The sequence below is a fragment of the Heliconius melpomene genome, chromosome 9 (genome assembly GCF_056956725.1).
Source record: "Heliconius melpomene rosina isolate 202511_hmr_F chromosome 9, ASM5695672v1, whole genome shotgun sequence".
Taxonomy (NCBI): domain Eukaryota; kingdom Metazoa; phylum Arthropoda; class Insecta; order Lepidoptera; family Nymphalidae; genus Heliconius; species Heliconius melpomene.
In genome coordinates, this window is record NC_140397.1 from 8,206,192 (window position 1) to 8,221,136 (window position 14,945).

General features: G+C 33.1%; 1 protein-coding gene across 2 annotated transcripts in view; it reads left to right on the top strand.

Moving 5' to 3' along the window:
• The window catches only part of LOC146536458 (regulator of G-protein signaling loco-like), a 76,169-nt gene extending 61,837 nt beyond the window's left edge, over positions 1 to 14,332 (top strand). Inside the window, exons 4-13 of one of the 2 annotated variants that reach the window (XM_085190251.1) lie at positions 5,652 to 5,744; positions 6,772 to 6,932; positions 7,339 to 7,528; positions 7,918 to 8,052; positions 8,919 to 9,050; positions 10,689 to 10,871; positions 11,361 to 11,636; positions 11,831 to 11,959; positions 12,216 to 12,342; positions 12,957 to 14,332. In XM_085190251.1, the coding sequence (XP_085046377.1) occupies positions 5,652 to 5,744; positions 6,772 to 6,932; positions 7,339 to 7,528; positions 7,918 to 8,052; positions 8,919 to 9,050; positions 10,689 to 10,871; positions 11,361 to 11,636; positions 11,831 to 11,959; positions 12,216 to 12,342; positions 12,957 to 13,063 (1,533 nt within the window). In that variant the 3' untranslated portion in view covers positions 13,064 to 14,332. The remainder of the gene's footprint in view (positions 1 to 5,651; positions 5,745 to 6,771; positions 6,933 to 7,338; positions 7,529 to 7,917; positions 8,053 to 8,918; positions 9,051 to 10,688; positions 10,872 to 11,360; positions 11,637 to 11,830; positions 11,960 to 12,215; positions 12,343 to 12,956) is intronic. The other variant, XM_085190252.1, reaches the window with a different exon arrangement.
• Positions 14,333 to 14,945: the final 613 nt, after the last annotated feature.

Below are 14,945 nucleotides of genomic sequence, written 5' to 3' on the forward strand. Positions count from 1 at the left end.
CTTAAATGCATTTACTTGTTTTGAATTTGTATAATAGTTCAACACACAAATGTATATAAACAATATTTAAATTTCGCACCACATTGTCATTTATCCCGTATAGGGTAGAAGGGTAGGGTGGGGGCCTGGCCTTGGAAAATATCCCTAGTTTTGCCCATAATATGTTATGTTTGTTTAGAAAACGTCCAACGACCGGTTTCAAAGAGGTGCGGGTTCAAATCCCGCTACGTTAAAAATTTTCTAAATAAATATTTTTCTTTCCTAAGTGTGGAATTTTTAAAAAAATATTAAAAATGACGGTAGATATCATATTATAATTTCATAAAGCCAAACATTATAAATATTTTGCATTAAATATTAACCCTTTAGTGACTGAGCTATCGGGGTCACTAATTGCGTCAATGGATATTGTTTCAATTGAAAGTGGTACCATTTATAGAAGACAATATAATGTGTCCTTACCATAGAGTGGTCATTCAAATCTGGACGGTGGCCAGGCTGATGGGTGATTGGCGACCGTGTGCGTGGTACGTCATGGGCTCAAGTTAGGAGGGATAGCGGGTATGGAGGTATCCTTGGCCGAAATTATTTGTTATAACAGATTTTTAATAATCTTTTGTTATATTATATTTATTTCTTCATTCTACTAAAAATGACGCGCGGCGTTGAGTTACGCCCCTCAATTTACATGAGAACAGAGTTTCAGTACTAGTCCCGGTCTACCCTGTTTTGCGGGATAGAGCGGGAAGTTAGTTAATTATACGTGAATTCAAATCCCACAAGTGGACGTTATACGAATTTATAATGTAAACCGTTTCTTTTGTACGGTTAGATAAAATGCGATATTGGTTTTTAACAATTTATCTAAGTGTCTCTATATTAAATAGATGAGCGATTTGTCTCAAATTTCTGCAACAAATATTCTCTTAAAATAGAAATGCAGTGAATGTATTAAATTGGCACTTTAATTTAAAAAAAAACATTAACTCCTAAAAGAGGAAACCTAATGTCTTAGCACTCCGTTCCCCACTTTCCGCATCAATTTTCGAGACATTGCAAATTGAACAGCGTCCTTCGTCTACTAGACTATTAAGATGAATATAAATGAAATCTAACCATTTCTCCTAGCGAGAACCGAATTTACAGCTGTCGCGTTTATAGTCCAAATATTATTTTAATTATTTATTACTTTATTTAGAAATTTACATAACATGATTATATCATAAACATAAAAACGCCTCTTCTAAATTAGTATTAAGGTCACACAGTTGGTGTGCAGATTCTACAGTCTACAACCATATTGATTCGACCCTGGCCTTCTTGGCAATTACTGTTATTCACCAAGAATACCAACTTCAATTTAGTTTGATGTTTGATCTCAGCGTCAGTCGTTTGCTTATCTTTGATCTTGAACAAATAGACTTAAATGAAAATGTTTTCCACAAACAAGACTTTTATTTAAATATACATTGGGATCTTCGCGAAGCCAGAGATGTAAATTTAATCCATTTATTAGCATATGTATTTTATTCTTAAATTTTTTAGGAAGTATATATTTGGTGCAATATAGTCGATGTTGAAGGTCTTGAGTAGTATTTCCGGTCAGTATTTTTTTTTTTTGGAATTAGGAAATAATTATATTTCGGATATTCATTGATTGCTGGCAATTCATTGAGATAGGATGTTTTTTGAAATGGGTGCCAAGTTGAGATCGACGTTAAGAATCTATCTATCTTCTAATTTAAAGAAATTATGTATTATACTATTTACTTTTATTCAATTAAGTAAAATAATATATGACACATACAGTTTTCCGCCATTGCCCGCCAATTCGTCTAATTTGGTCCGCGGCCGCCGGAAACGGGGCTGCTCGCTGTGATTGTCATAATAATTCGCATTATGTACTTACTGTGGTTCGTGCAGTCGGCAGTGCGACGGACGAGGCGTAGGACGACTGTATATAAATAATAATAAAATTAATAAAAAAGTGACAGTTTTATATTCTTGAAATCGGTTTCGGAGTTTTCAGACGGATTTTAATTTGAGACGGAAGTTTTATTTGTTAGGAAAATAGTCTAGAAAAGATCTTTTTCTTCAAAAAAATTGAATTTTAATGTCCTAGCAACTAAAGGATTGAAATATTAGGTTTATTTCTCGTTCTATGCTCAGTATTCAGTTTTTGTGCGTGTAAAATGGTTATATGGTACGTCTCCGATTGGAAACCTGAGGTAATTGCATGTTTCATGTTTATTTAATTAAAAATAAAGTTATTTTTTAATGAAGATCATCGTAGCACAGTAGGACCTCGTTTGTTCGTGGATATCGAATTGGGAATATTTTTTATAGAATTTTCCTTATATTGTAATATTAAAGTACAATTAAATACTATTAAATATCTTTTTATATGAAAATTAGTAGGTATTGCGGTTTATAGCCACACTTTCTGTATATATGAATATGTATTCACATTTTTCGTTCGTATTTTTATAGGTACGTTTGTAATTCTAAGTATGTGATTGTTCACATTTTTATTAAAATTATAACAAAAACACTAACTAGACTGGTTTAAAAATAATGAACGGGAAAGGGGAAAACAAATAAACTTAAAATTTTTGGGTACCGTTTACGGTGATAAACTTAGTTTACATATAGATTTTCCTGTGTCAAAAACGTTCAAATGATATTTTCACTAGTTCTAACTTGATATTAATTATTAGTTAATTACGTATAACTGGGCTGTTATGGTAATGGCACAGCATCCAATCGTATCGGTTATGGGTTGGAATCCCACTCGTTATATGCGAAAAAACGTAAAAAATCCTTTATATAACTGTTAAAAATATTTTTCCTGTTTTTTTTTTAGTTCTGATAACATCAAAAATGTACAGTATAATGTCTGTGGGCACATAATAACAATTGTTAGTTATGTTGTCACGGTGCGGGACTTCCAGGAATACTGATTGCTATCAACTTGGCTCTTTCATTTACTATTTGTGTTTATGCAACTACGCTTCGCAGTTTTGTATAATAGTGAAAACTTTTCCTAAATGCTATTTATAAATGTATTCGCTTCTTACAATGTTAATAGATTTCAAATATATTTTAGTTAGGAAGAGAAGTTAAATAGAAATAAAAACACTTTTCTTTTCATAACTTTTATGTGATTTTAAGCATATATGAACTTTATTATAGTGGCAGTGGGTAGCTGACTGTCATATTTTTTCTCGATATCTAATACCAACAATTGGTTCTGAGACAATATGTGTTTTACTAAAAAATATTCTTCTCCTAAAACTTATTAAACACAACGTACGAAACGGTAGAGTTTATTTATTTCGGATTTGAGTAAACTTTTATTATTTAACAATATCAAATAATAAAGCTTCACGATTTGAAAAAGCGGTTTCTCGTTTATTCCTGCATGTTGCGTAGGGAGAGGGAACCTAGACACACCGTTTCCCACGCAACTGCCAATATTTGAGACTTACCGTATTGACGGGCTGAATTTAACGCCGCGTTTTGTCGTAGAGCTAGGAAATGATGGAAATTCATTTCTTCGAATTAAATCGTATCCACAATCGTTGTACAATCATACGAGGTCCTACTGCGCCACTCGTTTCATCTATAACATGCCATTAATATAAACAATTTCTCCTAAACCAGTATCGGAAAAATAAAATTATAAACAAAAAAATGCAATTTAAAAAAATATCACATAATTCTCTATCCTAATATCCTACTAACCTAATTTTAAATATTCGCCCACTAAATTCATCAGTCAAGAAATATTTTCCATAAGACTTCTGATTCGATACTTCGCGTCCCGTTTAAAATTGGTGATGCTAAACAAGTAAACGTCAGATTTAGGTCGGGGCGCCCTGACTCGGTTTAATTTCTTAATCGTGTCAGACGGCAGCGCGTCTGTCAGTTTTGTAAGTCAGTTTACATATAGTGATGTTGTTGTTGTTTTGAATTATTAATAGATGATTTCATTAGGTGCTATTGAGATCGGTAACGAAGTGGTAAGATAATGGAAACCTTGGAACATAAAAACTGAAAATTCACTTTGTGACCTAAAATTTATTTATAATGAAGAAAAAGAGGGATAAAAAACTGTCCACTTTTCAATCATCCTAAAATATTTAATAAACAATGACTCTTATATCATTCTTTATATATTAATTAGTATCAGTTAAAATAAAATCACATATCGGTTATCTTTAACTAAGTACTGGATTTATTATACATTAATATTTATGTTTTCCCCAATCAGAAAAACGATAATGATTATTATATTATAAGCCAGTAGTGACGTAGGGGCACAAGTGTAACTGAAAACGCTACTGCTTGTGGGTTCGATCCCCACTCAAGGAAAGTGCAGTGTCGAGTTCCACCACTCAACATGCAATACTTCCAGAATAGGACAGAAAATGGGCAACAGAGTGTATTAACACTAGGTTCCCTCTGCCTACCCTGCTGTGTAAATACATCGTAAAGATGATTCATTTATTTTCATATTTTTCGTCATTTCTTTTACATTGAACATAGATTTTTATAAATAACATTTTATTACACTAAAGTTTTTCAAGATGTCAAAATTTGAAACATGATCACATAACCTTCAATCCTCGTCTCTTTCCCACGGTGTGAAATATGATCTGTACCTAAACCAATACGACGTATGTTTAGTTTTTGTGGTTTTTGTGAACCAGTCAGGTTATATTTATATTTTGATATACCTATTCTATTTTTACAAATGTAATGTGAAAATGTACATTAGTACCTTTAATAATGTTATATGCGCTTATAATATTTATTAGTAAAGTAAGTGATGACTGCTTAAAATTGCAATAAATAATAGGAATGGAGATGAAATTTATTGCAATTGATATTCTTACGGTTAAATAAAAAAAACTCATTGCCCTAGGTAGAAATTAAACCCGCAGCCCACACGTTCAACATCTGTCACTGTTCCACTGCAACACTATGCCATTTGGGGAAATACCTGAAGATAAATGACAAATAATAATTATAAACTAATAACATTCCAAAGTGACGTGAGCGCTCCACAATATAAGATCTATTAAATAATGATCGATTACAACAATTACATTCGCAATCAATTATATAAACACTATAGATTATAGATTATTCAATTACATAACTGTACTGTATTGTTTATTTCTTTATATATTTGTTTACATAATTGTTTTGTGTATTATTATAGATATTTGGCATAATATTTTAAATTTTATTATTTAAGTAATTGTTATTAATCCAGGGTTAGTTGGAAGATGTCATATCACAATTGGAAATTTTCAAAGTAATATTATTTTTTGAATTATTAATATTTGAATGAATCTTTGATCTGATTGTTAGAATCTAAAGGTGTAATGATTAACCACTCTACCACCCAATGGTTGGAAAAATCAAAAGATATAGGGAAACAGAGTGTCTTAGCACTCGGTCTCCTCTTCCTCCTCTGCTATATGCGGGATACAACATAAGATAAAAAGATCTCTACAAAATTTGTCCACCTAAAAGCATTTTATTTAATAAACATTAAATATAAAGCTATACGTGCCCAATTATAGTTCCTGAGATATAACAAAACAATGTTCTAACATACATATTCGTTTGTTTGTCACCAGAGTGAACAGTCGTCGCCGTTCCGCCGCTGGACGACGGGCAGCGGCGCGGGCAGCTCCTACCGCCACCACGACCATCGCGGCATTTACAATAAGGTAAAAATATATATATTTTTGTTCTCTTTATTAGAAAATTAATTATTTAATGTTGTCATTTCCTCGCTGTGATGTGCGACGAGGCAAAGTGCGTCGTTGATTTCCGCCATATTCCTCCAATCCAATTTTCTTAATATTGCGTATGGAATGGCAGAACAAAACGCCGCGCGTTGTCTTGTTACCATAGTATCTTACACTGTAAAGTCTACTACTGCGCTACGACGGCATCAAAATTGTTTTAAAATTTGTCTAGGAAATTTCTATGATCTAATTATATCTTTAAAAAGAAAGTGTGTTATTCCACATAATATCAAGCAGTAGAATAAATAACATAATATGTAATAATATTATGTTTACTGAAGTATTATGGCAGCGTATGGATGATGGTACTCTATTCGTTGTGGGACCGCCTCTATTGTTCTCATACAAATATTGCCGCATTATTTACTTTTACTTTATTATATTATGTACATCTCATATATTATTATGCGGTACAGTGTCAGATTGTAAATGACGAGGATTGTGGGTTCGATTCCCACTCGAGGGTATTAATAATTTTTGTTTTTTCACTCTAGTAACAAGGCGTAGTGTAGTGTTCCATCACTCAAAAAGCAATTTCTTGAAAATTTGACTCGACAAAGTTTTCTATCGCCAGTATTTTTTATCCTAAAAGTCACGCAGACGAAGCACCGTACATTATAAAAATAGGATGGAGAATATTTCTTTCTATAATGAACTTCTCATTAAAATTCTATAATGACTAGCCATTAGTACCAATCAAAGAATATCAATTAATTTATTTCTATTTTATATACCTAAGTCTATAATTTTATTATAGTCGAAGCGGGAGTGTCTACCCATTAAGTTCTCTTAACTCTACAAACGTCAGCCAACTTATTTTTTTTAACAGAGCACTAAACGCTACCGTCTCTCCATACTTCTTTCACTTCATCCGCTGTCATTCCCCTCTTCATACATACTGCTACTAATATTCTACACAATCATCATGTTATATGTATTTGGTCAGCAGCAAATGAGCGAGGGTTCGGTTCCCGTGCAGGCCAACAATACGAGTTGTGGCGGTGTCGCGAGATGGTCATTGGGCTTGGAACAGCTGCTGGCGGACCCGGCGGGGGCGGCCGCTTTCGCCCACTTCCTGTCCAAGGAGTTTGCCGCTGAGAATATTAGGTAAGTTAGTGTGTTAATTCTTATTGTTCTCTCGAATAGTAAGAATTTTAAAAGTTCATTATCTAGGAAATTATTCTTCATGTTCAATAGTTACTGAAAGTTTAGAAGAACATAAAATTAGATAAAATTTTATATATTATAAAGTGCGATATCTATTATGGCGTTGAATTACGTTACTCAATACGCAATTTCTCAAAATATTATCTTTCGTTACGCACTAATCCCGTCAAATAACATCAAATTCCGTCAAATCAAATTTCCTAGTCAAATTTCCGTTTCCGTTATAATTTAGTATAATGTAATCAAACTAAACATGCACTATACAAATTTTATAATAATTTCCAATCTCAACTCAACTGCTAATAAACAAAATGTTACCATAACTAAATTCTCTAATTTCTACCAGATTCTGGTGGTCCTGCGAGCAATACAGATGCTGTGAACAAGAGGACAAACGAGGTTCCCTAGCACTAGAGATATATCAGCGTCACCTGGCGGAGGGAGCGTCGGAGCCGGTTAACGTGGATGCGGCGGCGAGGAGGGCGGCCGCACTGCGGTTGCACCAAGTGCCTCCCCCACAGGATCTGTTTGCACAGGTGTGTGGGTTTTGAGAGCCTTTTGAAAGAATTGATATCTATCGAATGTCATGCAGGATAGCTGCAAGTTTATGTAATAAACAAATTATTCCATTGACATTGAAAAGAGCAACTATTGAGTTTCCTGCCTGTTCTTCTCAGCAGAACTGTCTTTCGAGCCGTTGGTAGCTTTTCTGTATGTTCATTTGACCATTTAAAAAGTTCTTACTATAGTATATTATTTTGAAGTTAAATTTCAAATGATTTTTAAACAGATATTTGAGGCTGTTTGGACCTGCCAGAGAAAAAAATCCCAATTAGTATTTTTTTTGCCATTTTGTTCTTGTATAGTAGGTATAATATATATTTCAAGATTTGTTATAAAATAAATACTCGTTTTCCACGTCTAGCCCCAAAAGCAAATCTTCAACGTGATGAAGTTCGACAGCTACCCGCGCTTCCTGCGCTCCGGCGTGCACGCGGAGTGCGCGCGCGCCGATCTGCGCGGCCTGCCCACGCCCTACGCCAACGACGGGACGCCTAAGGTGAGGGTCTATATCTTTTATTGTTTTTCTTATTTAATGCGGCAAATTTATTATTTTAACATCTTATATTTCATTTATAAAAAATAGTTATGTATAATTAATTATATATATCTGTCGTCCATATTTTTTTACATTAAAAACATGGTGACACCGACCATTCATCCCTTGGCTTTTATTAATATTTAATTAATTTTATTCCAATTAAATAACTTCATACTGTATATAGCAGGATAGGCAGAGGAAACGTAGTGTTTAGACACTACTTTTCCATAGTTTTTGAGACATGACGTGTTAAGTGGAACACCGCGCTTTCAAAGCTTTTACTTCAAATATACAAAAATACTTTAAATAACTTCCAAATGAAGATTTGGACCCACAACTTTCAATACATTCAAATACTAACTCAGCCACGATTTAACTATTTAATTAAAACACGATTTTAATTAAAATTACGCAATCCTTTGTAGTATTGCGACTTCTAATGATTCACATTAATTAAATATACTGTATATACATACAATATATTATTAAATAAACGGTTTTCTGTTTATCATTGTTTGTATTTGAGACAGTCGTGGCGCAGTGGCCCAAGTGTGTAACTGGTAATGCGACAGTTGTGGGTTCAATGCCCAATGCCTTTGTAATAAGTCAAAGCGCGGCGTCTAGATCCGCCAAATTACACAAAATGTCTCAAAACTTAGATAAGTGGGGGAACGAATCTCTACTCTACTATACAGAAAAAACATGAATTCTCAGCTTAAAAGTAATTATAGTATAATATTTCTAATAATCCACACTTCAATTAATTAAAACTAAATCTGAACCAGAAATTGTATAATAACAAACCCAAAATAACTAAATTACAGTTAAAAAAATCAGCTTCAAACGCATCAGAGCGGAGACGGAGTGGTTCCCTCCTGCCGTGGAAAGGGAGGACCACCTCGCGAGACAGGACGGTGTCCACGGCTTCGAATACCGACGACAGTGCTATGACAGATGTGAGTTTTGTATGTTATACTTGTATTTATATTTTATTTAGGTTTATTTGTGGTATGTGGAACTTGTAATAATTTTAATTCTACATAAATGTTCTGCCGTTGTTTATTTTAGCCGAAAACAGATTCAACTACAGCAGGATAGACAGAGAAACGGAGTGTTAAAACACCCCGTGCTTCACTTAACCCCTAATTTAGGATATTATGCGTTGAGTATGAGTGGCGGAACTTAACGCTAGTAGGCAGAGGGAACCTAGTGTTAAGACATTCCATTGTTATAAATTAATATTTCTCTAACATATAATTGTCGAAGTTATCTTGACAAGTACAAAGGCACAAGTGCGTAAATATTTTGTTTTTAACATACTTTTACTTATCTAATTTGCATTTTGCTTTTATCTTTATGAAATTATATTGGCACCCCGTCCAAAAATAAATTTGATTGTTATATCTTTCATTATGACATTTTTTTATCATAACATTTTACTGCATATAATATTTTTTTATTTACTTTATTTAAAGTCACCATGACGCACTTGCAATATGTCAGTGAACTACAAGAGTTGGATTTGGGTTCAATTTCCACTCGTACGTAGTATTCGTAGGTTAAGTTAAGAAGGGAAAAAAAAAAGTCAAATATGTTGATTTCGCTTCGTCGAAAATATTACTTTTGCAACACAATAATAATGAAGATGTCGTAGCGCAGCGTTAGACTGTGGGTTCAATTGTCACATGGGAGAATGAGACACTATCATTTCCTCGCTCTGGTAACAAGACATAGCGCAGCACTGTGTTCCGCGCACTGTACTCGCGCAATTTGCAATGTCTCGAAATTTAGTCAGTGCGTCGATTTCCCTCTGCCTACCCTACTACATGCGGGATACAGCTTAAACCTAAAAAACGGTAATAATAAAAAAAAATAACCATTTCGTGATTAAATAACTGCTCTAAAGATCTCTAAGTATGTATGTATGTAGGACAAAAATAACCGCGACACGCCTCCTATTTAAATTACGAGATAAATGATTTATTTTCGTTCCTTTATCTTATCTTGCACCGAGATTTCATGTACCTACGTTTCGGTTTAAGATTTAAAACGCAGTTTCTTCTTTTATTATGATTCTCCATAAAAAAATAGTAATTAAAGCTGTTGTTAAGTAATTAGTTGGTAATTGGTTACGTTAATCTAAATAGAATTGACTTTAGAAATAGTTTATAATTGTAAATATGGGTTTTTTGGAGTAACGCTAATATAACATTTTAGTTTATGATATTTTTTAGTTAGATTAAATTACTGTTATCTAATATTTTAATGTAGATATAGAAAATGTATAAGAAAAAATGTTATAATTATTAGGCAATTAATAACGTAATAGAACCAAAAACAATGATTGTTTGTCTGTGCGTTTGTTCACGTTAATCTCAGAAACGGTTTAACCACTTTTCACTATTGTCTTTATTTCGATATTATTATTAGAAAATGAAACAGATTAGTAAATTAATAAGCGGGTCGCTAGTATATAAATATATCTTAAAACATAATTTTTATCTTGTTATTCTACTAAATAAGTTACCTAAGATAAAAATATATATTCTAAACTAGGAAAAAGACAAATGAAAACATATTTTCCTTTATTCCAGGTAGTAAAATCAAGTCAATCAACGACCGGTCAGTGTTCCCTCTGCCGCGTGGTGCTGCCCGACGGCGCGACGTCCGTGGTGACGGTGGACGCGGGTTCGACGATTAAGAAACTTGTGGACAAACTGTTGCAAAGGCGTAATTTAGTGTGTAACACTTATGATGTGGTTTTGAAGGAGGGTCAGGTGGGTTTACTAGTGTTCTTTTTGTTTTTAATTACCTATGTCAATATTTGTTGATTTATTCGCTCTGGTGTCGAGGCAAAATGCTTGATGCTTGCAAATTGAGTTCCGCCACTCAACACGCAATGCCTTAAGAATTCGGCGGAAATTGAGGAACTGAATGGTCTTAATGGAAACGGAGTGTCTTAACACTAGGTTACCTCCCGCTTATCCTACTAAGTGCGGAATACAGCGTGAAGCTAAAACACAAATATTAAACTATTAATTCTATACAAACTTAAACGTAATAGTATTTTAATATTTGTCATATAATATATATAATATATATATATATATATATATATATAATATATATATAATAATTTTAAAAACATACTTTAAACAAATATTTATAGATAATACATGTTTATATGCTTATGTCTATTTAAATAGATTTTTGTTAATCGTAACTATATTTATAACATTATTAATACGTACAATATTTCCCAACAGGGTAACAATCAAGAGAACCGAGTTCTGGACATAAATAACCCTTCTACCATCATAGGAGGTCGTTGCATATCAGTAGAAAGACGGTGCGTGGTCAGGGTCGCTCTGGGGAACAGGGCGGTGGCCGTCAGGTGTCGGCCTGCTAGGCGTTTGAGACACGTCTTGAAGCCCGTACTGCAGAAATACTGTGGAGTACAAGGGGTACAGGGCGTACAGGTGGTGCCCCCTCACGTGGTGCTGTTGGGCGGTGTGCCGGTGCATCCTGATACACTTGTACAAGTAAGTTTGTTATATTTATACATTGCCTTTTTTTCTGCTTCACCCTTCTATCCCGCGAGGGAAGGTAGTCCAGTATTGTGACAGTCAGCTTCCCACTTTTCGCCGATGAAAAACATACTACCAGACCAAATAACAATAATCTCATATCTCTACATCTACATCATTCTTACTAATTTTCTAATTTACCCCCTCAGGAACTAGACGGCCTCCGCGTAGTAGTAGTAGAGACCAGCGGTACCCAGGGTACGAGCGAGCCCCGCGACGGCGACGACGCCGACTCGTTAAGTGATGTTGCTTTAAGACAAGACGAGGAGGATGTACAGGTAATATATATTATTCAAAAATGTATAATTAGAATAATGTTACTCGATAATTGAAAGACCCGATGATTTTTAATCTTCATGTAAATAAAAATATAAAATTTGAATTTTTTCACATATATATTATTGTATGTTTTGCCGAGTGGAGATCGACACGACAACTTGCGATAGACGACTATCGCTATATATAAGCTATATATTTAGAAATATTATCTACCTATATTATTTTCTATTGGACAGTATTTGGTTTTTGTTACAGAGCGCAAGTCGCAGCAGTCTATCGAGCACCTCAAGTTATACACAAGAAGGGGGTCTCAATAGTACGCAGGGAGCCCGAGTACGAGCGGCTCTACGACCGGGGCCCCCCTTGCATCAACATCCCCCTGGTTAGTGAATATTTTAAATATTTTATTTTTTAACTTCACGCTGTATAATGCATTTAGCAGGGTAGACATAGTGTTAAGATACTCCATTTCCCAATTTTACTGCAAATGATTAAGATTGTAGGAACTCAACGCTGCACTTTGTCACCAGAGCGAAGAAATGAAAATATTAAATTAAATAACGTACGTAACTTAAGTAACATGTGTTTACAGTCACACGCTTTAGCCTCTGCGCCTATTTTATTAAAAATTATTATTTTTTTGATTTTAATTAATAATATTTTTTTGTGAAATTTGAAACGTTTTAGTATTTAAATAATACAAAATGGTACATTATAATAAATCTAATTACAAGTCCATTTTCCACTTTCCGCCGATTTGCCTCGCTATCAAAGCCAAGAAATGAAAAGCATCAAATAATTTACAGTCCCATGTTAGTCCCCCTGCACTATGACTGGAAAAATATTTTTAAAATTAATCAAATTTATTGATGCTAAACTTTCTTTATACATATTTCTATCTAATATTACAAGACATCTAGTTTGCTAATTCTCTACACAATATTTAAACTTTAACCTATTAATATAATATGCTAATTATTATATTATTCCCAACAGATTTCCTCGAGAATCTCCGTGAAACACAGAGGCAACGGCTTCAAACCCGCACCCCACCGCCATTACCGCCGAAACCAACACAACGTTCCGCACCGACCGTCGTCTGAAAACACCTTTGTAATACCTGGACTTACGGCTACGCCGTGTGAAACGGCCCTTATATGTCATTAAAGCGTAAAGTGCTTGATGTAACACGTTGGTTTATACGCAGCTATGACTAAAGCGCTTGAAGCATTACGCTAAGTTTGCGTAAAATGCTAGAATTATTCTTATCTGAAAGCACTCTTATAATGCCTGGACATACAATACCATGATGTCAAACGGCTCTGTGTCATAAAGCGTAAAGCGCTTGAAATAAAGCTTTCGATTAAACGCAGTTATGGGTAAAGCGCTTAAAGCATTGGGCTAAGTTAAGCGGAAACTGCTAGAATTCATACGTCTAATTAGACGCATTGAATGAAAAAGCGCTTTACGCTGCTGGACAGTTGTAATTAATAATGTATTCGTGTTCCGTGACTTAGAAGTTTTACCTTGGGGGTTTTTAATATTTAAAAATGTATTATAATATGAAATTTACGATTGTGTTATGAGTGAGATTTTTATTTTCATTAAAAATAAAATGTATAATTGTTAGAAGGCTGATATAGATATGTGAATGGGAAAAATATAAAATAATATAAAGACCTACATAATAATTAATAAGAGTAATCTCGTCATTTGTAATATAATTCCACTCATTATAATCTCTGTGGTTAGTTCCTTAGATTATGTATAAATACACACTTATTTACAATAACAATAATGTAAATACAATTTATCAATATATATGTAATTTTTATAGTAATGACTAGTAAAAATACAAGAATAAAACAATCTCTAAAAGCTCTAAAATATATTCTGAGCTTTAATTTCATTATTTTTTGTCAAAATTTGCTTGAACAAACAAACTGACAACATGCTTGAAAAACACAGAAAGACAATTGTTATTTTATATATTTTAATCTACTTAAAGTATTATGGACCATCTTATTTTATAATACAAAACTAATATATTCGTCTAAAGTATTTAAATTACTAACTTTGTGTATATATAAATGTAAATATAGAGAAAAAAAAGATCTTAGAAACATTTATTCCTAATAAAATATTATTTTTATTAAAGAGAACAGAGAAAATGCATTTAGATTTTTGTTTTATATAAAAGAGAGTTTCGTAAATAATATTTGAGTTGTGGTTATTATTTTCTTTAAATGTGGCAACTACACTAATGTATACAGTATATAACAGTTTTTATTTAGTTTTATAAGTTAATTAATTTATTGTAATATGAAACTTGACTTGAAGCTCAGAGTTATAAAATAAACTTATATAATTATGTTTTTGTTTTAATTTCATCCCATTTGTGACCTATAAATTATCCGTAAATAATAATAATTCGCCAAAATAGTTAATCCATAACACAATTTAAATCTTATAATTGGTACCAGAGTTCATATAACCAGAGTAAAATGATCTAACTGAATACTATAATAAATAGGTTTCATTTATTGTATCTGGTTACTGTACTCATATAATTTTGACAATAAATTTTCATTTTTCATTTTCAATCCCAGGTTACAATTAGAAATTGTTATTAGACTTGTTTGTTTATGGTAAATTAGTAGTTTAACAATTATATTGAATAAAAATTTATGATTGATGAAGAAGACAGTGTGAAGCTTTTTTTTTATTAATTTCAAGCACTTTGCACATGCACTGATAGAGAGGTAGAAATGAGGTAAACACATCCATTGCAGCACTGCATTTACACTTTGCTTTAATTATTTTGTTTCTGAGTGCATAATGCCGGCGACCACTTCTCTTCGACCGTACCCAAATAAAACACTTCTTTAATAGATATCTCATCACACTTCATTCATAACTACAGTATTGTAACAAATGTGGCCTCGCTCGCTTAAATTTATTGTTATATTATAGCTCAATTATTAA